Here is a 27,514-nt window from a genome sequence, read left to right on the forward strand (position 1 = left end):
TCGATCCCTGGGTCGGGAAGATCCCCCAGAGGGGGAAATGGCAACCCACTCCAGTATTCTTGCCTGGAGAATCCCATGGCGAGGAGCCTAGCAGACTACAGTTCATGGGGTCACAAAGAGTCAGGCATGACTGAGTGACTAACACTTCAGAGGAGTGGATAGTTAAACAGATAACTAACAAAGCAAGCCAAGTAAAATGCTATTGATAGAATTAACTATTACAGATGTTCACAGTAAAATTCTTTCAACTTTGCTGTATTTTTAAGATTTTTTTCCAAAATAAGATAGTAGTACAATATGATAAGAGAATATTGTGAATAATCGTATGCAAGTAAATTTGACAATTTGGATGAAAAAATTTGACAATTTGGATGAAAAAAAATTTTCCTCAGGAATCATGGCCTAAAATATTCCACAAATCTTTTGACACTCCCTTCAAAATATGGAGCCCAATTCCCATCACCTTTAACATGCTGGATTTCATGACTACCTTTTATTGAATAGGAAAAATAATAGAAGTATAAATCCAGCTTCAGAGGTTAGGTCATTAAAGGCATGGTGGCTCCCTCTTTTCTCTCTCTGAGAGAGGTTGGGAGGCAGGGAGAGGTCTACCTATTGAGGAACTAAGGCCTCCTGCCAACACCCAACAAGGAACTGAGACTCCCAGAAGGTAAAAATATAACAAATATCTGATGATGGTCTCACATATGGAATGTAAAGAGAAATTCAGCCCAAGAAAAAATCAGGCAAAAGGCTTAAACATATACTTCAGAAAAGAAAATTTCCAAATGGTCAAAGTGACCAACTTCATTCAACATCAGAGAGATGCAAGATAAACCCCAATTCAATGTTATTACACACCTTCCAAAATGGCCAAACATTTTTAATTGCAAAAACATAAGGATATGTAGCAAATAGGGCTTTCACAAATAGGACTTCCATCAAACTATTGATGAAAATGTAAATAAAAGCAATCACTTGAAAGCAAATATATGCAAAGCATTATGACCCAGCAATTCCAATATACCAGTTCTCATCGGTATATAACCAACAGAAATGCATACATATATTCCCCACAAGACACCAAGAATTAGAATGTTTACAGTAGCATTATTTTATAAGAACCAGAAATGAGAAACTCAAATGTCCATTGACTGGTGAATGAACAAACAAGTTGTTGTATTTCTGTGCAATAAAGAGGAATGGGAATCTGACACAAACAATAATGTGGATGAACCTCAGAAATATGTTGAGCAGAGAATCCAGACACACACAAAAAATACACACATATGATTCCACTTACACAGAACATAAAATCAGGCAATAAAATAGATTCTCCTAGATATCATGTAAAGCAATAGAGGCCAAACATAGAAGCATACACACCCATGATTCCATTTCTATAAAGCATAAGGAAGGCAAAATTAATCTATGCTATTAGAAATTGGGATAATGGTTTCCTCTTGGGAAATGATGATTAGTGGAAAAGAGCACAAAGGTGACTTTTGGGGTGTTAACTGAGGTTCTATGTCTTGATCAAATGAAAATATACAGGATATGTGTATATTAATATATATTATATATGCCATTGAAATGTAAACTATTTTTTAATTTATTTATTGTTAATTGAAGGATAATTGCATTACAGCATTGCATTGATTTCTACCAAACATCAACATGAATCAGCCATAGGTTTACCCATGTCCCCTCCCACTTGAACACCCCTCCCACCTCCTTCCCCATCCCACCCCTCTAGATTGTTACTGAGCTCTGGTTTGCGCTTCCTGAGTCATAGAGCAAATTCCCATTGGCTATCTATTTTTGAAATGTAAAGTATTTTTAAAAGGCAAAAGAAAATGCATTCATACAAATCAATAATGTTTGGCAAAAATACATTTGGCAAAAACACATAGTGTGGAGAGGCTGATGAGGAACAGAAATAAAGGACCCTTTCTCCAGCTCCTAGGTCGGGATCCATAGTTAGTACACACAGGGCAGCTCTGAATCAGAGTTGGTCTCTAGCCTGGGGATGGAGAGAGGTAATGCCAGCCCACATGCCATGTATCTAAAAGATCAGAAGTTATTTTTTTTTTTTTTAGAGGGTTGGCAGAGCCAACTGAAGCTTTATTCTAAAAAAAGATACTCGAATTGGATTTATTCTGAAAAAGACGCTTACGTTGGCTTTTAGTTGGGGTCATGGGCAAAAGGGGCAACCCCAGGCAGTCGACTCCCCCCAGGTGTGGGCAGAGGACAGGGGCGAAACCTCAGATCTCCCATGCACATGCTCCCCCGCACAACTCTATCTGCAGGAGCCAGTGAGCGGGGGAAGGCTGGGAGGGACCACAGGAGCCTTTCACTTGGACAGGACATCAGAGGACTCAGACACCAGCTTCCCATCGCGGGTCTCAATCTTCTTCACAACCACAGCCTTGGAACTGGTGCGGCTGAAGGAGCTGGGGCCAGATCAGAAGTTATAAATCAAGTTAGCAAACTTAAATAAAATATGCTCTATCTGCCTACCTTGACACACACACACACTCACACACACACAGCCCTTCACAATGATCAGGAATGTCAGATTCAAATTGAGAATCCTCAAACTGCCCAGGTACCTGGGAATTCCCTGGCGGTCCAGTGCTTAGGACTCTGTGCTTCCACTGCCGGGGGCCTGGGTTTGATCCCTGGCTGGGGAACTAGAATCCCGCAAGCCTCACAGCACAGCCAAAGGAAAAAAAAATAATTACATAAGCAATCTGCTCAGGTCCCATCTCCCCCACCCAACTAAGTCCCACCTTGCAAGAAGCCTCACAGTTGCACGTGTGGACACACCCAGGACTTCTAAATTCCATCCACGCCCCTTCAGTGAGGGGGTGCACGCCAGCAGCGTAATCTGCTGATGGGATGGTGTACCTGAGGAAAAGGCCTGCAGGGGCCCCAGAGGCAGACGGGGGCCATCACAGCAGGTAATGACAGCACATCAGGTGTGAGAAGAATGGTCTAGAGCAGAGGCATGGGCTCTGAACAGGCACATCCCCGTGGCCCCATACACTCCTTGCCTGTGGGAAGGCCACAACCAAAGGGGACCAGCCTGAAAGCCAAGGTCAAGGCCTCTCTTGCCAAGTCTAAGGGCGGTACTAGAGTGATTACTGTTGAGTCCTGCCCCAAAGGCCACAGGTGCGAAGCTTTACACCAAGGCCACGGAAGCGGAGCCCAGAACGAAGGTCACCTCTGACGCTGACTGAGCCCCTCTGTAGCCTTGTCAAAAGCCCGCTGACCATCACTAACAAGCTTCCTGGCTCCCAATTAGGCAAAGATGCCCACTCCAGTAAACACCCTATAGCGCCCCAACCAATCACCTCACACCAACCTTCCAGCAGGAATTTTCTTTGTCTTGAAGCTATAAAAATCGGCTATTAACCCATGAAAACTGTCGGCTTTCCCTGGTCTGTCAGAATGTCAGCCCACTGTGCTCACAGTGCCCACTTTATCTCTGCTCTTTGTTCTTAATAAACTCACTCCCTTCTGAAATGCTCTGTGTCTGGAAATTCTCTTCCAACCTGCATTCAGACTGCCTCAACAATTACCATAGGTGCCAGTGTTTGCTTTTCCAACTACCCATCCAACCCCACCAAATTAAAGTAAGAGTTGGACTTCCCTGGTGGTCTAGTAGTTAAGAATCTGCCTGCCCATGCAGGGGACCTGGGTTCAATCCCTGGTCCAGGAAGATCCCAGGTGCCAAGGGGCAACTACTAAAGCCCATGCCCCTAGAGCCTGTGCTCCGCAACAAGAGAAGCCGCCACAAGGAGAAGCCCAAGCACCACAACTAGAGTGGCCCCTCCTCGCCACAACTAGAGAAAAACCCACGTGCAACAACGAAGACCCAGTGCAGCTAAATAACAAATTTTACATAAATAAATAAAACGTAGACACTTGCACTACATTTTACAGTTTACAATGCATCTTCCCATACAATACTCTTCATCAATCTTCATAATTTTTCACAACCAATATAGTACCATTTGATAGATGAGAATACTGAGCCAAAAGTGATTCCCTGCAGGCACTCAATAAAAATAAAATAAAAAGAACAGTGCTGCTGGGTGTCCAGTGAAGACTTTCCCTCCAGATTTCACAAGTCATGTTCTCTCTGCACGTCAACACTGCCACCCATCCCTCAGCTTTCTAGAGAACTAACGGGATCTTTAAAAAAATGTAAACATGAGGAAATTGTAAATACGTGGTTGAAACATTTTAGAAAAAGACCACAGGCAGGGCAGGGGATGTGATGCCAAAAACAGATCAGTTTCTGGGAAAAAGCCTGGGCCCGAAGCAAAAATCATCACTGGGACAGAGAATACTATGTAGGAGCAGCAACCCTAGCAGAATCCTGGGGGCTCCATTCCCACCCCAAACCACAAAATGAGGGCCTTCCACACATTTAAGCAATCTACACCCAGATTCCACACCAATTACACGGGGGGCCTGCTCGACAGCCCTCCTCCTCTCCCCCACCCCACCAAAAATACTTGATTAATGAGAGGGCAGCTTAAAGCCACGGGACTGTGTCTGTCTTTGACGGTCCAGAGGGCGGCCTGGCACCAGCCCCAGCCGACACCCGACCCTCCTCCAGTAACGACCACTGGGCGATGCCTCCCTCTAATTACCAGGCTCAGGGCTTGGCCAGTTATTTAGAGAACCAGTGCCCGCTCCTCACACAGATACTCGTGAGGCCCAGGCTGCAGGCGCCGTCTGCTGAAAGCCGGCTCCCTGAAGCTGCCACCAACCAGGACTTCACTCTTCGGGACCCCACTCTCCAGGAACCCCTTCTGCTGACCCTGGGCCCAAGCTCGACAGCAGCATGTCACTTGCACACACAGCTGCAGAGTACATGCTCTCGGATGCCCTGCTGCCCGACCGCAAGGGCCCCCGCCTCAAAGGACTGCGCCTGGAGCTTCCCCTGGACCGAATGGTCAAGTTCGTAGCCGTGGGCTTCCCCCTGCTGCTGGTGTCACTGGCCTTTGCCCAGGAGTTCTCCTCCGGTAAGTGGCTTCCAAGCCCCAGTGGGCCCTGAAGCAAGACAGCCCCCACACTGTCTAGATCACATGACTCGGGCCGGGCATCACCCAAAAGGCAGATTACGCATCTGTTTAGGATGCCAGCAAAGCTGAGCTGCCAAAAAACTGTGAAAGTCAGTTCCAAAATTTTGTAATAAAAAATAGCCTTAATTCCAGTATGCTTTAAGTCATCGTAATAATTAGTTTTATTTTGATTTTCATGTGGACGAAAGACATTAGAATCATATTGTCTTTTCAGGGCCTCTAAAGGTTTTAATTAGGCTTTAGATAAATCTCTTATCTTCTTGGGGCCTCTTCTTATTCCCCACCTCCTGGATTATTGACTTGAGAACACGTTAAGTGCCTGACAGCCTGACAGCATGACAGGTGCTCAATAAATCCACTCTTTCATCTTCAAGAACCCCAGCCCTGTGCACAAACATTAACAAATACATATACCCAGTGGTCTAGGTGCTAGATTAACTCAGCCAATCTGCCACCTCTATTAAAGACAACGTGAGCTTTCTCAGAATCGGGATTTGTTCTTCTTAATATTTCTTTAGTTATTTGGCTGTGCCAGGTCTCAGTTGCAGCATGTGAGGTCTAATTCCCTGACCAGGGATTGAACCTGGGCCCCTGTATTGGGAGCACAGAGTCTTAGCCACTGGGCCAGCAGGGGAGTCCCTCAGATCTGGAATTTCTGGCTCTCTTTTCTGGTTGCGTAGTGAGCTCCCGACCTTCCCCAGGGAGGTGTGTCAGCCTCGCCTTATTTCTTCATTCACCCAGAAAGCTAGGGCCTGGGAAGAAGACAGTGCCTGACAGATACAGAGATGGTCAGAGTTCTGGAAGTGACCCCTGGAAAGCTCTCATCTGATTGTCCCCCAGCTCCCTGTTCCTCCACCCCTACCCAGGGCTGCCTCAAGTTTTGTTCCTGTTTCAGGGTCTCCCATCAGCTGCTTTTGTCCCAGTAACTTCAGCATCCGGCAGGCTGCCTACGTGGACAGTTCCTGCTGGGACTCCCTGGTTCACCACGAACAGGATGAGTCTGGCCACTCCAAGACAAAATCCCTCTGGCCTCACAAGGTAAAGTGGCTGGGGCTCTACCAGCTGGATGGAGGGGGAGGAACTGAGTCATTAAGTTCTCTCCTTGCCTGCCCCTGCCATTTTATTTTGGTCATTCACTTTCATGTTTCAGACATTCTTCAAGTATCTGGTCATAGTTGCTCACCCGCTTCTATCTGACTGCCTCGGGTTGGAGCAGTCAGTTTAAAGGGATCCCTTTGGGCCATTTCATTAGGAAAACCTCAAATATCAGCTGATAACAGCTGCAGTCTGATATTCTGGACTGGTCCGTTTTCCCAAGAAGAATCAGTCAGTCCCTAACTTGTGCAGAGGGGGCAGCAGACAGTTGGCATCAAGCTTGTCTGCCAACTCTCTTAGAACTCAATTGTGGGTGTCAGCATCCAGTACTTACACAGTTCACTGCCCCCTGCCCCCATTCTCAGTATGGCCCCCTGCCCTCAATGGACCCAAGTGCAGAATCTGTCTGATTTAACATTTCCAAAGAATAAGCCATAAGGGTGGTTGGCTGAGGGCATCATGTTTCAGAAAGGACCTGCGGATCTGTTTTCTCAGTATTCCTGTTTCCAGCTCCACTTGCATCCCCACTTTCAGACATATCTGGTTATCTCCCATTCCTGAGCCTTTCTGCTTCTGTGTGTGGTGAAAAGCAGTTTGTGGCCCCCACCTCAACACCGCATCCTCTCTGCAGGCTGGTACCCTCTATTACACAACTGCTTCCCAGATTTCAACACTCTGCCACTCTTATCTCCTCTCCTATTTTCCTTGTCCTTATAGGATTATGGGGGCATCCCTTTATTGTCATTCTAGTGAGGTTTCATGAGGGAGCAGAAGTAATATGTATGTAAAACTTACAGTTTTAAACAGAGGTCACTCATAGCATTTTCTAGTTATGACAATTTACAGCTTATGACAGTTATAACACTTTACACCTCAAAATGCCACAGTTCTAGGACCCAGACAAAACCAGAGATTTTACCAGGGGGGAACGATAGGGGAAGGGATAGTTTAAGAGCGACGTGTACACACTGCCATATTTAAAACGGATAACCGACCAGGACCTACTGTATAGCACAGGGAACTCTGCTCATTATGCGGCAGTCTGGATAGGAGAGGAGTTTAGGAGAGAATGGATACATGTATGTGTATGGCTGAGTCCCTTTGCTGTCCACCTAAAACTATAATGACATTGTTAATTGGCTATACTCCAATATAAAATAAAAAGTTTAATAAAAAAAAAAAAAAAAAACAGAGACTTCATAGAAAGAGTTCACGAGGTGTCTGTCTCTGGAAGTATTCAAGCAGGATCTAGACAGTAGCAAGTTCAAAGTACTGCAGCGGGGATCTACATTTCAGAAAAGAATCAAATTGTCAATCACGAAATGTCCTGAGAGCTCTTTAAGCCCATATTCTCTGGCTCCACTTTAAACCTATTGAAACAGAAGCTCTAGGGTGAAGAGTTCATTTTCAAGAAATATGATTTCTTAGACAGGAGTGAAATGTTCCCATTTTTTCTCGTGGCCTAATATGACTTTTCTAACCTGTCTCTCATTTAGTTCAAAGACACACACACAACAAAATATGCACCCTCCCTCTTTTTCTTCAAACTATAGTTTGGAGAAGCTATAGTCAAGTATTTATTAAAGGTGTGTGTTATTTTCTCAGTCATGTCCAACTGTTTATAACCTCATGGACTGTAGCCCGCCAAGCTCCTCCATCCATGGGATTTCCCAGGCAAGAATACTGGAGTGGGTAGCAGTTCCCTTCTCCAGGGGATCTTCCTGACCAGAGATTGAACCCACATCTACTCTGCAGGCAGATTCTTTACCATCTGAGCCACCTGGGAAGCCCATTTATTAAGGGATTAAACTCCAAAATCAAACTGCCTGGATCCAAATCCTGTTCACTCACCTACTAGACACATAACCCTGTGGGGGTTTCTCAACATTTTCAGGCTTCAATTTCTTGGTCTATAAAATAGAAATACTGATAGTACCTGACCCTGAATGAAAAATGCATATTCAGTACCCAGCACACAAGTCCTTAACTAAGTCTCTATAAGTAGAGTTTTTACTGTGTGCAAAATAGTGGGCCTAACCTGTTAGGTGTGGTGAGGGTGAAAAGGAACCATAAGGAAAAAGCCTTCATCTCAGGGAGCAAACATTATAAAGAAGAACACCAAATTTATACACACCTCGACACCAGCTTCCACACTCAGAGGCCAGACACAGCACCCAGGGAATCCAAGACAGTGCCTGATATGTAGTTTGGTCTTACCAAGAATCCAGAGAAGAAAAAAAGCCACTGCATATGGGGGTGGGGCGAGCAGGGGTGGGGGAAGGATGGTGGGCAGACTACATGGAGGAAATGGGCTCTGACTTCCTCTCTGGAGAGTCTAAATAAAAGTCATGTCAGGGCACCCGGCAGCATTTTGAAAGCTAGTGAACTCTGGATGTCTGATGTTAAGAATCTGGAGTGGTCAGAGCGAGAAAGGTGGAAGACTGAGAATGAGGTGCTCTCCCCTAGACTGCCATAATGACCATGGCCATGACCTCTAGGTGGCTACCCAGGATAACGTGCATGGGGAGTGGGAACAGGCAGCTAGCGCTCTTTCTCTTCCCTTCCTCCCTTCCTTCCAGTCTCTGTCTGTCTGTCTCTCTGTCTCTCTCTACCTTCCCCTTCCGAGGCAGGAATCAGCGAATGAGATCCCTCCCTCAGCACGCTCTCTGCAAGGCTGCAAGGTCTGGGCAACCCTGGGCTGCCCTCCTCAGCTTTCTCTCACCCTGCAGGCCCTCCCCTACTCACTGCTGGCCCTGGCCGTGGCCATGTACCTGCCGGTTCTGCTGTGGCAGTATGCAGCCGTGCCGGCCCTCAGCTCAGACCTGCTGTTCATCATTAGCGAGCTGGACAAGTCCTACAACCGCGCCATCCGCCTGGTGCAGCACATGCTGAAGATCCGACAGGAGAGCTCGGACCCTGATGTGTTCTGGGAAGAGCTGGAGAAGTGAGTTGTCTCCTCCACTCCTTTCCGAAAGACTCCGTCAAGCACTAAAATGGTACCTTGCAGGGTAATCTTAAAACTCTCCTCTGTGCCACCCTTCTCTAGAATTCAAAGTACTTAACACATCACCTCATTAACATGCTATCCTCTCTATACTAGCAGAGGGAAAAGGGGTGTGCCTCCAGTTTACAGGTGAACCCAAAGTGGCACAAAGGGGTTAACCTCTAAAAGACCACTTTTTAAAAAATCTCTCCTGAGGATTTTTTAATTATTCATTTATTTTCATTTTTGGCTGCACAGCGAGCAGGCTTCTCATTGCAGTGGTCCTCGTTGCGGAGCACAGGCTCTACAGTGGGCAAGCGAGCTCAGTAATTGAGGCACAAGGGCTTATTTGCCCCATGGCACGTGGAATCTTCCTGGACCAGGGATCAAACCCATGTCCCCTGCATTGGCAGATAAGATTCTTAACCACTGGACTACTAGAGAAGTCCTAAAAGACCACTTTTTCAGAACCTTGAATGGCTCCTCCCAGGCCTGCAGGAAAAAAGATCCGAGTTCTCCCAAATATTTTTCCTAGGCCCTCCACACACTGTCATCAACTACTTTGTCAAGCTTCTCTCAAACTTCCAAGTAACAGAAACCTTCCACGCCCCCTGGGCAGTCTTCCTTTCTCCCGAACAAGCCATTCATTCATTTAAGCACTCATCTGACATTTATGGAGCACCAGACACAGCTCTGGGTGCTGTGGAGAGGTGTGTGTACATGTGCATTGAATGAGGAACGGGTAATATTGTATTGAGGGTAACCAGACAACGAATGAGCATAACACACAATTAAATTATATGGTAAAAGATAAGTGCTATAAAGAGAACTGAGCCAGGGTAAGGGATTCAGGAAAACTGGGAGGTGGAGGGAGGCACAGTTTCAATTTGGGTGGCCAGGGCAGGCACAGTTGCGCTAAGATTTGAAACCCTAGTTTGTGCACATTTCTCTCCTCTGAAAAAAGCTCCTCCCCTGTCTAGTTTTCTGAACCCTATCTACCTTTGGAAGATCAATCTAAAACAATACTCTCCATAGATGTTTCTGAATACTCCAGCTCACACCATGGTCTGTCTCCTTTTACAACTGCTGTGGTTTGTATCCATCCTTTTAGCAACAAATCAAGCATTATTTTCATTTCATATTTGCATGTCTCATCCACCCTTTCCCTGAAAGCCAGACTGTAAGCTTCTTCAGAGCAGAGACTGGATTACATATACCTAAATACAACTCTCAACAAACACTTGTAAGCACACTTATTTTTATAAAATGAATGAACTGGCCTAAAAATCACACACAAACAGACTAAAAACTAGAACATGGTAATTTAGAATCCCAGACCTATGCTAATTTAATAAATCAGTGCTTCCTAAGACTCCTGTTTCAGCTTAGAGATTTAGTCTGCCCTGCTGGGAAGAAATTCAGAGTGATTGGTCATTTATTACTCACTGATCATTCACTGGGTTTACTGCATTGCATTCATAACTTGGAGAATTAAGATACACTCATGGTTATGCTCAAAAAAGACAGATGTTCCTGTGAGCCAAGAATACCATGCTGGATACACAGACTCTGTTACTTCCCCCATGCAGATCTCAGGATATAGTTTCTTTGTTTTTAATTTTGTGTTAAATTTTATTTATTTGACTGTGCTGTGTCTTGGTTGCGGCACGTGGGATCTAGTTCCCCAGCCGGGGATTGAACCCAGGACCCCTGCATCAGAAGCATGGAGTATTAACCACTGGGCAACCAGAGAAGTACATCAGGATATAGGTGATTTTTTTTTTTTTTTTTTTTTGTGCCAGGTCTTCGTTGCTTCATGGGCTTTTCTCTAGTTGTGACAAGCAGCAGCAACTCTCTAGTTGTGATGCACAGGCTTCTCACTTCATTGGATTCTCTTGTTGTGGAGAACAGGCTCTAGGGAACATGGGCTTCAGTAGCTGCAACACGTGGGTTCAGTAGTCGCAGCTCCAAGGCTCTAGAACACAGGCTCAGTAGTTGTGGCATAGGGGCTTAGTTGTTCCTCGGCATGTGGGAGCTTCCTAAACCAGGGATTGAACCCATGTCTCTTGCATTGGCAGGTGGATTCTTTACCACTGAGCCACCAGGGAAGCCCCCTAAGGATATAGTTTTAAATGCTTCTTCCTAACCTTGGCCACTTTCTTCCCCTGCCCAGGGCTCGGAAAGAACGGTACTTTGAATTCCCCTTGCTGGAGCGGTACCTGGCCTGTAAGCAGCGCTCACACTCACTAGTGGCCACCTACCTCCTAAGGAATGCCCTCTTGCTCCTCTTCACCTCCGCCACCTACCTGTACCTGGGCCACTTTCACCTGGACGTCTTCTTCCAAGAGGAATTCAGCTGTTCCATCAAGACAGGGCTGCTACATGATGAGACCCACATCCCTGACCTCATCACATGCAGGCTGACCTCTTTGTCTGTCTTCCAGATTGTCAGTCTCGCCAGCGTAGCCATCTACACCCTGTTGGTTCCAGTGATACTATACAACCTCACACGGCTCTGCCGGTGGGACAAGCGGCTCCTCTCCATCTACGAGATGCTCCCAGCTTTTGATCTCCTCAGCAGAAAAATGCTGGGCTGTCCCATCAATGACCTCAATGTGATCCTTCTTTTCCTCCGAGCCAACATCTCTGAGCTCATCTCTTTTAGCTGGTTGAGTGTCCTTTGTGAGCTGAAGGACACAGCCACCCAGAAGCACAACATTGACACCGTGGTTGATTTCATGACTTTATTGGCTGGCTTAGAACCCTCAAAACCTAAACATCTCACCCATGGGATGTGTGATGAAAATCCTTAGTTAAGAAACTGTGAAGCAAGAAGTCCTATGGAGAGTAAAAATCTCTCCCCTTTTTCACAAGCCTCATGCAGTAATATACAAAAACACCCATATTAGGATTGCTAAGCTTGGATTTAGCTGAGTCGAACATCCTATATTATGTTATCCCAAAGATGAGAAGATAAAATCATCATATGGAAACATCTGAAAGTTGGAGCTGAAGAATAAAATATATATATATAAGGTCTAGAGCATAATATGAAGACAAGAAGAACACTGAAACTAGAAGTTTAGACATTGTAAAAAAAGGAGAAAGTTCTATAGGCTATTCATGGAGGCAGGTTTTCCCCACTGTATTTACTCCATGGCCTTTTAGGATAAACAGTTTACCATGCTCTCCTTCAAAGTCTGCCCAGGGTCTCCTCCTTCAAGAAGACATCCCCATCTCCACGCTCCTCCCCCAACTGAGTGTTGCCATATCATCTGATACCTACCTCTGAGATAAAACTTATTACACTGTATTAATATAGCCCATGTATTTGTGTTTTCCACTTAAATAAGTTACCTAAAGTTTGTGTCATCATAGGCACTAATAAATAAATATTCTTCTGAATACATAGGGAACAAGAAGCTTTGGGAGGTGTTTTTGCTGTAGTCGGCCTGAAGTTGGGAAAAAATTGAACGAGAGGACTCTGGTGCTTTGGAAAGCATAAAAGCTGCTAGAGAGTTCTATTCTTCTCCATCAGGAGAAATAATTGAAATGAATGAAGCTCTAGCAGAAAATCCAGGGTGTATCAACAAATCTTGTTATGAAGATGGTTGACTGATCAAGATGACACTTGGTAACCCTTCAGAACTAGATGAACTAAAAGGCAAAGAAGCATGTGAGAAATACATAGAATCTATTGGACTACACAGTCCACAGGGTCACAAGGAGTCGGGCAGGACTGAGCGATTTTAACTTTCACTTTCACTTCAAAATGAGGAGTGAAACTGAAACCCTTAAACTAATTTGAAACGAAAAAAAGTCAAATATGGAAATAAATAATTATGTAAAATTATTACACCACAACTGGAATATTAAGCAGCCATCTAAAGTTACATTTATACAGAAGTTGCAATAACACTACAAAATGACTATAACAGTGGTAAGTGAACAAAAGAGGAAATATTATATTCAGTATCTTCTAACCTATGTAAATATGCATTAAAATATGAAACATACAAATTACTACATATGAAACAGATAAGAACAAGGATGTATTGTATAACACAGGAAATCACAGCCATTATCTTGTAATAACTTTAAATGAAGTATAATCTGCAAAAATACTGAATCACTATGCTGTAAACCTGAAACTAATATATTGTAAATCAACTATACTTCAATTTAAAAAATTAAACGTGTTAAAAGTGATTCATCTTGTGTGGCAGATGTATGAATTTTAAAAAATCTTTATATTTTCTGATTTTTGCATGAACTGTTTGATAAATCATAAGGAAGTGTTTCTAATGAAAAATAAAATGTTAGTGTAAATGCCACAGAAATCCATTGGCCAGAGCAGCTTGCAAACTAAGATAAATGACAGTACTTTCCTTCCCACTAGGTAGGATATATGTAATAAACGTGGATGAATAATGAAAACAAAGTCAGATCACGAAGCCTGCAAGAACAAAATACAGCTGAACATCAAATAAATCAGGCAGTTAGCAAATAAGGATTAAAAGAAGAAGAAAAAGAAGAAAACTCTTCCTGTCAATTAGAACTACCTATTTCAGGTTCCAAGGTAAAGTGCCAATCTATAGTATGGATAGTTGGTCGGCTGAAACTATTACTGGCAATTTCCGGACATGAACCTATAAGGCTGCCTTGAGTATGTTTGTAAAAGCACACTAGAAACATGAGGTCCAATGGGGCAGCTTACACTATGGATGGACATAAAGGACTCATAACCTTTCTCTCTGTGGGAAAGCCATTTTATCAGGACTCTTGCCACTATTCTTAACAATTTCCAGAAATGAAGTACCTGGATTTTTTATTCTAAACCTCTTTTTTTGAACTGATCATAAGTTTCTTATTTAAGCTTCAGGTTTTTCTCCAGTAACTTACTGTTTTGACAGTGTACATATTTTTCTTAATTTCCATATACAATTCTAGAAGTCTAAATTATGAGTATCGGTTCAGGTCAGTTCAGTCGCTCAGTCGTGTCCGACTCTTTGCGACCCCATGAATCGCAGCACGCCAGGCCTCCTTGTCCATCACCAACTCCCAGAGTTTACTCAAACTCAAGTTCATCAAGTCGGTGATGCCATCCAGCCATCTCATCCTCTGTCGTCCCCTTCTCCTCCTGCCCCCAATCCCTCCCAGCATCAGGGTCTTTTCCAATAAGTCAACTCTTCACATGAGGTGGCCAAGGTATTGGAGTTTCAGTTTCAGCATCAGTCCTTCCAATGAACACCAAGGACTGTTCTCCTTTAGGATGGACTGGTTGGATCTCCTTGCAGTCCAAAGGACTCTCAAGAGTCTTCTCCAACACCACAGTTCAAAAGCATCAATTCTTTGGTGCTCAGCTTTCTTCATAGTCCAACTCTCACATCCATGCACGACCACTGGAAAAACCATAGCCTTGACTAGACAGACCTTTGTTGGCAAAGTAATGTCTCTGCTTTTTAATATGCTATCTAGGTTGGTCATAACTCTCGTTCCAAGGAGTAAGCGTCTTTTAATTTCATGGCTGCAATCACCATCTGCAGTGATTTTGGAGCCCAAAAAAATAGTCTGACACTGTTTCCACTGTTTCCCCATCTATTTCCCATGAAGTGATGGGACCAGATGCCATGATCTTAGCTGTCTGAATGTTGAACTTTAAGCCAACTTTTCCACTCTCCTCTTTCACTTTCATCAAGAGGCTTTTTAGTTCCTCTTCACTTTCTGCCGTAAGGGCGGTGTCATCTGCATATCTTAGGTTATTGATATGTCTCCAGGCAATCTTGATTCCAGCTTGTGTTTCTTCCAGCCCAGTGTTTCTCATGATGTACTCTGCATATAAGTTAAATAAGCAGGGTGACAATTTACAGCCTTGACGGACTCCTTTTCCTATTGGGAACCAGTCTGTTGTTCCATGTCCAGTTCTAACTGTTGCTTCCTGACCTGCATATATGTGTCTCAAAAGGCAGGTCAGGTGGCCTGGTATTCCCATCTCTTTCAGAATTTTCCACAGTTTATTGTGATCCACACAGTCAAAGGCTTTGGCATAGTCAATAAACCAGAAATAGGTGTTTTTCTGGAACTCTCTTGCTTTTTCAGTGATCCAACAGATGTTGGCAATTTGATCTCTGGTTCCTCTGCCTTTTCTAAAACCAACTTGAACATCTGGAAGTTCACGGTTCACATATTGCTGCAGCCTGGCTTGGAGAATTTTGAGCATTACTCTACTAGCATGTGAGATGAGTGTAATTGTGCGGTAGTTTGAGCATTCTTTGGGATTGCCTTTCTTTGGGATTGGAATGAAAACTGACCTCTTCCAAATTTTGAGTATACACAACAGTAATTAGGTATCAGTACAGAATCTTTCAGTTTATAACTCTCTTTCACCTCATCATTCTAAACAGCCTACTCAGTTTTGAGAAGCCTGGGACCCAGAGGCTCACTCTAGTTAGTGGCATGGCGGGGGGGGGGGGGGGGGGGGGGGGGGGGGGGGGGTGAAGAATACTGCAAGCCTTCTACCTTCCAACCCAGTACAGTTACCAATACCGCATTCTAAAGAACTGTCTATTCTACTTATTTGATGATATCAGGCAGACCTTGGTTACAGAGTTAGAGCTATGTAAGTTTAAGCACAGAAATACATTTTTGGTTTCCTTACGCAAATATTTACAGACTGCCTACTTAGTGCAAGCCTCTTATTAAAAGTGCCCGTTAAACTTTCCATCTTCCCTACTAATCTGAAAGCAGGGGACTTCTTTTTTCTATTTACCACTGTAATCCCAGTAAAACGATAGCGTACTAGGCCCTCAGGAAACATCTATGCGAGCTGTATGAAGAAAAGAAGCAAAGACAACAGTAGTCCCCTTATGGCGCTCCAGCGCGTCGTAAAAACGGGGAAGGCCAGTCTAAGGAACGTGGGAAAGAGGTGCTGAAACACTTTGGGCTTACGAACCGTGTGATTTTTGTGTGTTGGTCTTTAGCTCAAGAGTAACAAGCCTGCTAAACACACGCATGTACACAATGTCTCAAACGGTCGTTTCCCGCCGCTCTCCCTCTTCACCAGGCCCCGCCCTCCTCTCCGGCTCCGGAGCCGCGGATCCACCCTGCCGAGACCGCCCGGCTCCCGGCACCGGAAATTACGTGAGGTTGACGCCGTGACGTAACCTCCGGTCGCGACAGGCTTCCGAGGTAGACGCGGAAGTGCAGGAGGCGGCTGGAGTCGTTTCGGTTATAGGATTTCTGGCCTAGCCAGGCGCCTGGTGAACCTTCCAGAGAGGTCGGTTTTTAGAGTCCTGCTCCCTCCCGCCCAGACTAGACCAAGCCGCCGTTGAGGGCCGCTCCTCAGTGAAAGGGCTGATGCAGGCCGCGCCCTGGAGCCCCCATAGCGGGGCCGGACCATGAGCCTGCTGGGCAGCCTGGCCTCCTCGCCGCGAGACCCGCTGCAGTCCAGCAAGGCCAGGATGAAAAAGCTCCCGAAGAAGAGCCAGAACGAGAAGTACCGGCTCAAGTACCTGCGGCTACGCAGAGCGGCCAAAGCCACGGTGTTTGTAAGTATGCCGCCGCTCGGGCCTTCTCTACTTGTAGCCTCTCATAACTCGTGAAATCTTTCCCCGAACTGTTCCCCTTCCCAGAGTGGCAGTGTTAATAGAATGTTAGCTCTTCCAGGGTACATTACTTGCTGTTAGCCTTGTGCGAATTAGGTAATTCCTGTAATTCTGTTTCCTCGTCTGCAAATGACCGCTAACTACCTTGCTGAGTTAATGAAGATTAAATGAGGAAAGTTAAGGGGCCAGTACCTAGAAGATGTGTCAGTAAGCTTTAGTCATTATCGTTATTGCCACAGAATTCTTGGAAATGCCTTTGGTTCTCCAGAGAAACTTGAGAACTGTGGTAGAGCCCTGACTCCAACAAGTCAAACACCTGATTCTAGTTTATTACTTCCATTACCGCAGCCTGTTTCCCCCCATGCACTTCGCACACCCACAGCCGACCCCTTCCCTGAACAGGCACATGAAGCTTTCAATAGTCCCCGCTTTTATTGTAGATGCACCGGCTTTATTGAATGAATGAACTCTTTCTGGTTTGCCAGCCACAACCCTTAGACGATATTGTGGCTTGCTCAAGCGCAGCTCAGTGCTTGGAGATAGCAAGTATCTCAAATGTCCTCCCACATGTAAATCAACACCTTACCTCTTCGCATACCAAAATTTGAACATCCCTTAGCTTTTTTGGACGCACAGGGAAAGGTTTGGAAATAGAACACTTATTCTGAGGACATTTATTTGGCACCTGCTGTGTGCACTGGAGAAAAGTAAGAAAAGCAGAATTAAAAGGATTTGGTATCTAATTGATGTTGCCTTTCTTTTATCCCTATATATCAGCGGTACCTAAAGCTTGGCACCTGTATTATTAGGCTGTTGGTTCCATCAGACCCATGAAGAAGGTTTTGTGAAGGAGAAAGGTATTGTTTTGATCGTTCAGCATTTGAGGTCCCAACTGTGGACCATCCAGATTGAAACAGTCTCCTCAGGACTCATGTTTGGGAGATCAATGGAGCCATCAGTAAAGAAAGATGATGCTTGAATACATGTAAATAGGTTATGAAGTTTAAAATTTTATAGACTAGACTTGATTTTGTTCCATCCAGATTTTTTCTCTTTAAGGTTCATTACTGCATGGTTTGCTTTGGGTTAGGTTGGATTTATAAGCTCCCTAAGAGTCAAGGCACTTGGAATGAGGACGCTCCCCATGGTTATAAGGGTTGAGCTAAAGTATCTATAGATTTGAGCAGTATGGCTTTCTTACTGCTGAAGTCGACCTTAATTAAGGTGACCGTATGTGTTGATTTTCCCCTGACAACCCTACTTTGCTGTATTGTTCTGGCAAAATTATTACTAACTCCCCCTTTTCACTCAGAGGTGGTGCAGTTTCCAAATTACTACTGTGCCCGTAAGAGAAATTGGCCATACCTTTACTTACAGGTTTGTTTACAGTTTGTCTGCAATGTAGACTGGCTCTTCTTCTCCCTACCAACACATACCTCTTTGGTTTAGAATATAGTTCCTCTTCTCAGTGTACTTTGATCTTTTATTCCTTTTGTGTGATTATATTCCAAATTTGTCTTCAAGGAAAATGCTGCTATTTGTGATGAAATTGCTCGTCTTGAAGAAAAATTTCTTAAAGCAAAAGAAGAGAGACGGTGAGCTGGCGTCACTTTGTGTTCAGAATCATATTTTTGGTGATTGATATGGTGTTGGTGCTCTTGGGGGTTTTTTCCTCCATCAGGATTTTTGTACTTTGCACTGGCCACCAGTGTGATCCATCTTTCTGACAAACCCTCTGACCACATCTAATAAGTAATCTTATTATAACTCTGCTATTATAAAAGCCAGGGAAGAAAAAAAAGCTGCATTTTTTCTATAAATATTTATTCAGTATGTAGTACTCTGTGAGTGAGCAGCTCTTGATATGTGCCCTTTGGAAGCCTAACATATTCCAGCATCCAGTTAGAAGAGCTCTCCATATGCAGAAGGGCTGCACTGTAGTCCTTTATCCTTAGCTTTTTGAGGCGTTATCCTCTAGAGCTTAGTTTTTCCCAGGGGTCAATAAGAACTTTACTTTTGTGACTGTGATCATCTCTGCATGTACTTCTGACTTCCTAGTGCTTGAATAAAATATGGACAGAGTAAAATATGAGGCAAAACAGAAGCTTATACCCCTGCTTCCTTTCCTCCCCAACCTCAGGTACTTGCTGAAGAAGCTCCTCCAGCTGCAGGCCCTAACTGAAGGGGACGTACAGGCTGCAGCTCCTTCCCACACCTCCAGTTTGCCCCTGACTTACAGTGTGGCCAGCTCTGTGGGAACCCTCCAGGGAGCTGGGCCGGTTTCTGGGCCAACCACTGGGGCTGAGGAACCATTTGGGAAGAAATCCAAGAAGGAGAAAAAAGAAAAAGGCAAAGAGAACAACAAACTGGAAGGTACCTTGGGGAGAGGATATCAGTTGTCCTGGTGGCTCAGCAACTAATGACAAGAACCTGGTCCTGACTGGTAGACACTCGGCCACAGAGATGATGTAAAGTCTCACTGGTCCTTAAGCACCCCTGGTAAAAGCCCGTGAAAACCAAGTGTCTTCAAGCCACTCCAGGTAGAGGACTCACAGTGAGACCTGATTAAACATAACGGGAGCAGTTCAGGGTCTCCCCCACTTCTCCTACACTCCCAACTGTCTGGGAGCCTCCAGTTCAGTCTTTCCTAGAGGCAGGGAAATGGGCTCGGTGGCCTTTGAGCACACAGATGGCTTGGGAAATTGCTGACCTTATAAGTGAAGCCAGAGGCCTTACAAAATATAAGGCTTCTAGATCCTAAGCACTGAGGCTGAAATTGGTTACAGCCAGGTGGGTGGGTTAGAAAGATGAACAGGGCTTTGAGGAAGAGCCCCATGTGCGCTTTCAGTGTGTGCGTAAAACCAGGATTGGCTCATTGCTCTTAGCATCCTGTAAATTTTTTCCCTTCCCCTCAGCATTGGGAGGGGCCTAAAGTGGGTGACCCCAGATTTGCGTTTCAGTTCTGAAGAAAACATCCAAGAAAAAGAAAATGGAGGCAGGTGCTCGCAAGCCGGTTCAGCCCATTGCCCTGGACCCCTCAGGACGGCCTGTGTTCCCCATCGGACTGGGGGGCCTAACAGTGTATAGCCTGGGGGAGGTGAGTGAGCCCAGCAACCAAGAGAAAGGAGAAGCAGAGATTCGGGAGTGGGGTTGAGTCTTCCCTCCCTTTTCCCATTAGCAGCAGTCCCTTGCTGATCCAGAGCAACCCCTGAAAACCTCCAGTCCCTAGGAAAGCAGATTGTTTTCATCGGCTACACATCCTGAGCTCTGTCTGTCTGATCTGAGTCACTCTTTGCAGCCCCAAGATGGTTTTAGAGGCTTCCACAGTACCCTGGGTTTTTAGGTTCTCTGGCGACCTCAGTGGCAAGTTGGGGGGATCTTTTCTTTTCTAGATCATCACCGACCGACCTGGCTTCCATGACGAGACTGCAATCTACCCCGTGGGCTACTGCAGCACTCGGGTCTATGCCAGCATGCGGAGTCCAGACCAGGAGTGCCTGTATACCTGTCAGATCAAAGATGGTGGCACGCAGCCTCAGGTACCCGCCCTAAGGATAACTGCTGGGTTTTGTTTGTTTTTTTCCCCCCTCTTTTTCTGAGAACCTTCTCTGTGACAGGCACTCTGCCAGTAACTGATGGAGCCGGGATATGAATCTGCATCCGTGTGATTCCCCGACTGACACCCCTTCCCCCGAACTGTTCTGCTCCTCACGTTAGTGGTGACCATGTGAGGCCTGACCAGACTGCTCCTGTGTGAAATGTATGCTTACACTCATGGAAGATTAGTGTGACACTCTGCCAGTTCAGGTGGAACTAAAATGGAGGCAGCAGAGAAACTACATATTCACTTTTGACTGCACATGCTCTCTTTCTTTTTTAATTTATTCATTTATGTTCAGCTGCACTGGGTCTTCATTGCTGCGCACGGGCTTCTCATTGTGGTGGCTTCTCTTCTTGAGGAGCATGGGCTCTAGGCATGCAGGCTCAATAGTTGTGGCGCATGGGCTTAGCTGCTGCACGTCATGTGAGATCTTCTGGGACCAGGGACTGAGCCCATGTCCCCTGCATTGGCAGGCAGACTCTTAACCACTGGACTACCAGGGAAGTCCCTGACTGCACGTCCTCTCAGTACGTGGTTCAAGATGGTTCATTTTCCTACACCATGTCCTCTGATCCTTGGGGAAGATAGACTGTTGTCAGAGTTGCAGGCTTCGCTGTCTGATGATGATACAGATGGCTGGAAAATGGGGTGGAAGCTTTGAGCAGAAGCTGAGAGCCTGTCTGCCACTTGTGGATAATACTGCATCCCTCCTATCCTTGTTAGAAGGCTCTTAAATGCAGCTGAGAGTTCTGATGACCTTGGCCATGCAGCATTTCTCTTTAGACAGAACAGACAGACTTGATGTCGTAGCAGTGTTTATAACAAATCTATGTATGTAAGGAAAGTCTAATCAGAATCCTAATAGAATGTAAATGGCAACCAACAAGCCGGTCCTTAATTCCCTCTGAAAGTGTTAGTTGCTCAGTCGTGTCCAACTCTTTACCATCCCATGAATAGTAGCCCACTAGGATCCTCTGTCCATGGGATTCTCCAGGCAAGAATACTGGAGTGGGTTGCCATTTCCTTTTCCAGAGGATCTTCCCAACCCAGGGATTGAACCTGGGTCTCTTGCATTGCAGGCAGATTCTTAACCATCTGAGCCACCAAGGGAGCCCTGAAAGACAAATGCTGAAATATTTTTAAAAACACAGATTCTGTAGGGTTTTTTGTTTCTTTTATTAAGCCATTAGTCCATCCAGACAGAATTTTCAGGTACTTTGTGAGCTTTCATTTTTTTCCCTAACTGATATCAAGTGACATCTTTGAAGTGAAGTGAAGTGGGCTTTGCTTGTGGTTCAGCTGGTAAAGAATCTGCGTCTAGTGCGGGAGACGTGGTTTTGATCCCTGGGTTGGGAAGATCCCCTGGAGAAGGGAAAGGCTACCCACTCCAGTATTCTGGCCTAGAAAATTCCACAGACTGAGCTTTCATTATTTTCCCTAAGTGACATCAAGTGACACCTTTAATGTATAAATACGTGTAATACTTTGTTGTGTTTCCAGACAGTTCTGTTTCATCTATTTGACTATAAATGCCAATATGACTTTTATTTGCTTTAGCTTCATAGAATGTTCTATACTATAATATGTTAAAACATAGAACAATACTTTTATAGTCCTAGGGTGAGGTGAAAGGTTTTCTTTAGCAAGATGTGAAAAGTAGAAGCTATAATGGAAAATAGTAACAGATTTGACTATTAAAATTTTAAACACTTCTGAATGACAAAAACCACCATAATCAAAGTTAAAACTCAAGCAACAAACAGGAAGAAAACATATCACAGTGGATTAAAATCCAGATAGTGTTCTTGTAGTCTAAGATATAAAAGCAATCAGATGAGGAAGAAAAAAAAAAACAGGTATTTCACAGAAACAGTGCAGATGGTCGATGAGAGCAGACATCACTTGTAGTTAGGGAGATGAAAATAAAACAAAAAGATCTTATTTTTCTCATACTCAAATATCAGATAGATAATAGCAAATGTTGGCCAGTGTGTAGGAAAACAAGTACAAATGGCATTAGTAGGAGTGAAAATTGAAAGTTTCTTTTTTTGGAAGGCTGCTGGGGTAGTATCAACAATTTTAATGTGTGAATCTTTGATCCAGGATACTTCTAGATATTATAGAATGTCTTAGAGAAATGCGCAAATGTGAACAGAAGAGTTAGATATAACAGTATAATTGCGACATTATTTGCAATAGCAAGAATTTAAAAGTAGCCTAAATATCCATCAGTAGGAGAATGGTTAAAAATTAAGATATATCCACCTTGTGTAATATTATACAACACTTAAAAGAATGAAGTAGAGAAAGATCCCAAGACCAAAATAATACATTTTAGGCTTTTAACTGTGCTTTGCTCAGATAGGATATATAAGTGTACACACAATATAAAAGATTGGAATTGGCGTGATCAATATCAGAAGAGCAGCCCTGAAATATTTGAAGATAATTTTTCACAGTTTTTTCATGAATTAGCTGAGAAATCAATATAAACCATCAGAATGTTAAATTTGCAACGTATGTCATTGAAATAACAAAACCATTCTGACTGAAACTACTCACAAGATAATTTATTATTGACAAAATAGAAAGAGCTCTGAAATTTGACATAGGAAGATTGAATCAAATGAAATTATAACCACAGAAGAAAACTAACAGTAGTAGAAGCTACTCGGTAAGGTTTGTTTTGGATTCTAAAAAAAAAAAAAAAATTATAAATGCACATAATTGTAAACATATATATACTATATATAAATACATATAGTGTGTATGTGTGTGGGTATATATAGAGAGAGATATACAGAAAATAGATTAATCCTGTGTGGAATAATTTGATTAAACTTTGAAAGACTGGAAACTGCTTAATTGAACTTTATAGAAAACCAGTTGGTCACGGAATTTAACTGACTAAATATAGAACCTGTTACAGAAAAGAATTTAATTTTCTTTTTTTTTTTTTTTTTTTGCCAGAAGTCTTTAAACAGTATAGAAAACTCATCAGGGAATTGTTGGCTAGATCGCACTTGTTACAAAATACTTTGCTGGCAAAAATTCTTCAGTATTAGTAGAATCTTGATCTAACAGTTTCTTTTTATAAACAATCAAGATATTTTACAGATAAAGTGAAATGGGGATTTTTAGTCAAAATGGCCTAGATCTCTTCCTAGATAGTGTAAAATCAACATAAGATTATGTGGAGAACAATCTCATTTGTTTTAAAATATCATCTGTATTTATAGCTTATAAATATGTTAGTGGATAAGAAAGCATCTGGAAAGATATGGAAAAATTAAGCACTGCCCTCAGGACAGTAGTTAAACAAACGGTGTAGAATCAAACAGCTGAAAGCCTTCCTTTGTTTTGTGGCTTGGAGTGTCTAACAGCCAAGACACTGTTAAACAAGAGGTACACCTTGCTTCAGGTTCCAGAGTGAAGAATAGCAGTAGCAGCAGTGTGACTCTGCCACCTTCTCCCTGAAGACTGGGCTCATTGCTCCTTTATCTTTCTCAGTTTGAAATTGTTCCTGAAGACGACCCCCAGAATGCTATCATCAGCTCCTCCGCTGACGCCTGTCACGCAGAGCTGCTCAAGACCATCAGTGAGGCTATGTAAGTTGACCAATAACTGGAAAGCAGGCTAGAAAGGTCAGTTGGGGTACAGTGAGACCTTCTCTCTCGTTTTTAATGAGTAGAGATCCCTTATTATATAGAAAGCTAGCCTGTGTCCTTGGCCTATCTTGGCAGCTACAGTCTCCAAACTCGCCAAGTCAGGAAAGACTGCTCTGTGTGTTCATACTCATCTCTCAGCTCTCAAGCAAAAATTCTCTCTCTTCCATTTAGGGGAAAACTAATATCCGACCTGCATCCGTCCGGAGCTGACTTTTTTGGGTTTTCTCATCCAACCATCCACAACCTGATCCAGAGTTGTCCAGGAGCTCGGAAATGTGTCAAGTAAGTGGGATCGAATCCATTTCCTTGAAAGAAGCTCCATGATCTGTGGGCCAGGGACTAAACTGGTGGTCACTGCTCTGCTTGTTCCTCTATTTATTGAGCTGCTTCTGTACCTAAGGCACAGTATTGTCTTCTGTGGACGGTACCCCGCTGTCCTGGAGGTCTTATCATTTGTGTGCATCACGACAGCAAACGGATGGGGAAGTCCTGCAGAATAAGTGTCACTAGAGATGCCTGTCTGTCTGCTTTTCAATTTTAGTTAGTTGATATGTTTTTCAGATATATATGGGAGAGACCTAAGGAAAAAAATACCTGATCCCTTTGGAGGGACGAATGGATTGTTAACAGCCAAAAGATGACTCAATAATGTTCCCTTTGGCCCTGCAGTTACCAGTGGGTGAAGTTTGACGTGTGCAAACCTGGAGACAGCCCGCCACCACAAGAACAGCTAGAGAATGACATAGCTACAAGCTTTGAAGCCTTTCAGAGACATAGCTTTGATGAAGATCATAGTGATCCCATTCTACAAGGTATCTTTTTTTATTTTTCCCTTCTGGTTTGCAAGTTGACCATTTTTAAGCTACCCTCTTCCTTCATCGCTGAGTATCCCACTGACCTGGGCAGTGAGTGACAAAGGCTTTCCCTGCTCCAGCCACAGGTAGCCCTAGCAGAAGTCTCAAGGCATGGCTGAGATCCTGGGGTGGCTCACGAGGAGCTTAGGGCAGCTCATTTTCTAAGCTAGATAAGTCCTCAGCAGAACTCTCAGGGGAAGTTTACTGTGGGAAACATCACATGTAGTGAGGAGATCCGTGGCCTTGGTCCTGCCTGTGCTCCATGGACTCCCCCCACAAATGAGTGGAGTGATCAGGGGATCCAGCATGGGAGTAGTCATATAGGGAGAGCTCTGGACTGGAAATGAGAGAAGAATTAACTTCTCTGTCTTTGCCTACTGTGCTCTGTAACCTTAGGCAAGTTACTTAATCTATTTCAGCCACAGTTTTTTTTTTCTTTCTTTTTTTAACATTTTATTTTAGTTGATTTACACTGTTAATTTCTGCTGTACTGATTCAGTTATACATATATACTTTATATTCTTTTATGTTTTGTTGCTTGATATTGACTATAATTCCCTGTGCTATACACTAGTACCTTGTTTTTTATCCATCATGGATGGTTTTTTATCCATCCATCCACAAGATACCCATACGTCTTATTCATGTATATACTAGTCTGCATGTCTGGTCTACTCATCCCAAACTCCCAGTCCTTTCCTCTCCCTTGGCAGCCACAAGTCTGTTCTCTGTGAGTCTGTTTTTGTTTTGTGGGTATATTCATTTGTGTTGTATTTTATATTCCGCATTTAAGCAATATCATATGGTATTTGTCTTTCTCTTTCTGACTTTTGTATAACCTCTGTCCATCCATGTTGCTGCAAATGGCGTTATTTCATTTTTTTTTAATTGCTGACATATCCCATTGTATGTATGTATGTGTATATATGTTTACATACCACATCTTCATTCATTCATCTGTCAGTGACTTGGCTATTATGTTGCTATGAACATAGGGGTGCACATATCTTTTTGGATTAGAGTTTTGTCTGGGTATATGCTCAGGCGTGGTATTGCTGGATCATATTTATAACTCTAGTTTTTTGAGGAACCTCCATACTGTTTTCCACAGTGGTTGCACCAACTTACATTCTATCAACAGTGTAGAAGGGTTCCTTTTTCCCCAGTCTCCAACATTTATTATTTTGTAGACTTTTTAATGATGACCATTCTGACTAACGTGAGGTGGTACCTCATTGTAGTTTTGATTTGCATTTCTGTAATAATTAGGGATGATGAGCATCTTTCCATGTGCCTATTGGACATTTGTATTTCTTCTTTGGAGAAATGTCTATTTAGACGTTCTGCTCATTTTCAGTTGGGTTTTTTTTTTTAATTGTATGAGCTATTAGTATGTTTTCAAAACAAAACTATGGTCAGTCACATCATTTGTAAATATTTTTTCCTAGTCCATAGGTTGTCTTTTTGTTTCACGGTTTCCTTTGCTGTGCAAAAACTTTTAAGTTTGATTGGATCCCATTTGTTTATTTTTGCTTTTATTTCTTATGCCTTGGGAGACTGACCTAAGAAAACATACAATTTATGTCATATGTTTTGTCTGTGTTCTCTTCTAGGACTTTTATGGTGTCATGTCTTATATAAAATCTTTAAGCCATTTTGAGTTTATTTTTGTGTAGGGTGTGGGGTTGTGATTGATTTACATGTGACTCTCCAGCTTTCCCAGCACCAATTGCTGTATTTCAGCCAGTTTGCATCATTGTAAAAGTAAACATCTGTCCTGTCTCATCAGACAAGGTCAGAATTGGGCTGACAGATGTGAAGGAGTTGAAAGAATTAAAAGGATATGTATGTGTCTGATCAAGCCAGTCTCCTAAGATTCCCAGGCAGCAGTGGAACTCAAGGAATTTTTTTCTCCAGGATCCTTGGACCTCCCGGAGCTTCAGCCCACAGCCTTTGTGTCTTCTTACCAACCCATGTTTCTGACCCATGAACCGTTGGTAGATGCTCACCTACAGCACCTGAAGTCTCCGTCGCCATGTAGCCCATCTCAGTCTTCGGACTGAAGTAAAAGGGATCGATACCACATCATTCTTATCAGGATGGGTATTTTAGCTTAAACTAAGTAACACTTAGATTATATAGAAGAAGGCAGCAACTCAGGAGTGAAGAAGATAGTAAATTAACACATTTTGTCACAGAGGTTCCCATGGTGACAGCTTTCCTGGGAAAAACTTCAACTGTTTTATTTTTAGTAATAAATTTCTGTTGACAGTTCTGCTTATTTTCATCTTGTTGTCATCACGATATCATCAGAATCTTACACCTTCTGACAACCCTCCGCCCTTATTCTGAGCCTGGGTCGTTGACTGTAAGTCTCAGCCCCTGCAGCTGCTTTATCTTCATGTTGGTGTGATCAGAATCAGATACTACTCATCCCCAAGCTGGAAGGTCCAGTCCAAAGCCCACTGTTCTTTTTCACATTTCACAAGAGGATCCAAAAAGTCATCTCTAGCCTTGTCTACATCCCCTTTGTGGCTCCACTGAATACATTGAAGCCACACATTAACACAAATAACATGATTGGTTCCCATCCTCCATAACAGACTCACC

General features: G+C 43.6%; 2 protein-coding genes across 2 annotated transcripts; both read left to right on the forward strand.

Moving 5' to 3' along the window:
• Positions 1-4,639: 4,639 nt before the first annotated feature.
• PANX3 (pannexin 3) lies at positions 4,640-13,254 on the forward strand. Its single transcript, XM_043452172.1, has 4 exons — positions 4,640-5,039; positions 5,995-6,137; positions 8,924-9,138; positions 11,351-13,254. The coding sequence occupies exons 1-4, from the start codon at positions 4,859-4,861 to the stop codon at positions 11,988-11,990; spliced, it is 1,179 nt and encodes a 392-aa protein (XP_043308107.1). The 5' UTR covers positions 4,640-4,858; the 3' UTR covers positions 11,991-13,254.
• A 3,067-nt stretch (positions 13,255-16,321) lies between these two features.
• TBRG1 (transforming growth factor beta regulator 1) lies at positions 16,322-27,178 on the forward strand. Its single transcript, XM_043451721.1, has 9 exons — positions 16,322-16,724; positions 18,306-18,376; positions 18,922-19,154; positions 19,742-19,878; positions 20,174-20,320; positions 23,893-23,990; positions 24,222-24,332; positions 24,720-24,862; positions 26,822-27,178. The coding sequence occupies exons 1-9, from the start codon at positions 16,575-16,577 to the stop codon at positions 26,965-26,967; spliced, it is 1,236 nt and encodes a 411-aa protein (XP_043307656.1). The 5' UTR covers positions 16,322-16,574; the 3' UTR covers positions 26,968-27,178.
• The last annotated feature ends 336 nt before the right edge of the window (positions 27,179-27,514 follow it).

This window comes from Cervus canadensis, chromosome 29, assembly GCF_019320065.1.
Source record: "Cervus canadensis isolate Bull #8, Minnesota chromosome 29, ASM1932006v1, whole genome shotgun sequence".
In the NCBI taxonomy this organism is placed as follows: Eukaryota; Metazoa; Chordata; class Mammalia; order Artiodactyla; family Cervidae; genus Cervus; species Cervus canadensis.

Bases quoted from the DNA above. Each gene is read 5' to 3' on its own strand.
- PANX3 (XM_043452172.1), top strand. From the start codon at position 4,859: ATGTCACTTGCACACACAGCTGCAGAGTACATGCTCTCGGATGCCCTG. The intron at 5,040-5,994 runs GTAAGTGGCTTC...TTCCTGTTTCAG, and splicing joins TGCCCAGGAGTTCTCCTCCG to GGTCTCCCATCAGCTGCTTT. The intron at 6,138-8,923 runs GTAAAGTGGCTG...CTCACCCTGCAG, and splicing joins AATCCCTCTGGCCTCACAAG to GCCCTCCCCTACTCACTGCT.
- TBRG1 (XM_043451721.1), top strand. From the start codon at position 16,575: ATGAGCCTGCTGGGCAGCCTGGCCTCCTCGCCGCGAGACCCGCTGCAG. The intron at 16,725-18,305 runs GTAAGTATGCCG...TTTGTCTTCAAG, and splicing joins CGGCCAAAGCCACGGTGTTT to GAAAATGCTGCTATTTGTGA. The intron at 24,333-24,719 runs GTAAGTGGGATC...TTGGCCCTGCAG, and splicing joins GGAGCTCGGAAATGTGTCAA to TTACCAGTGGGTGAAGTTTG.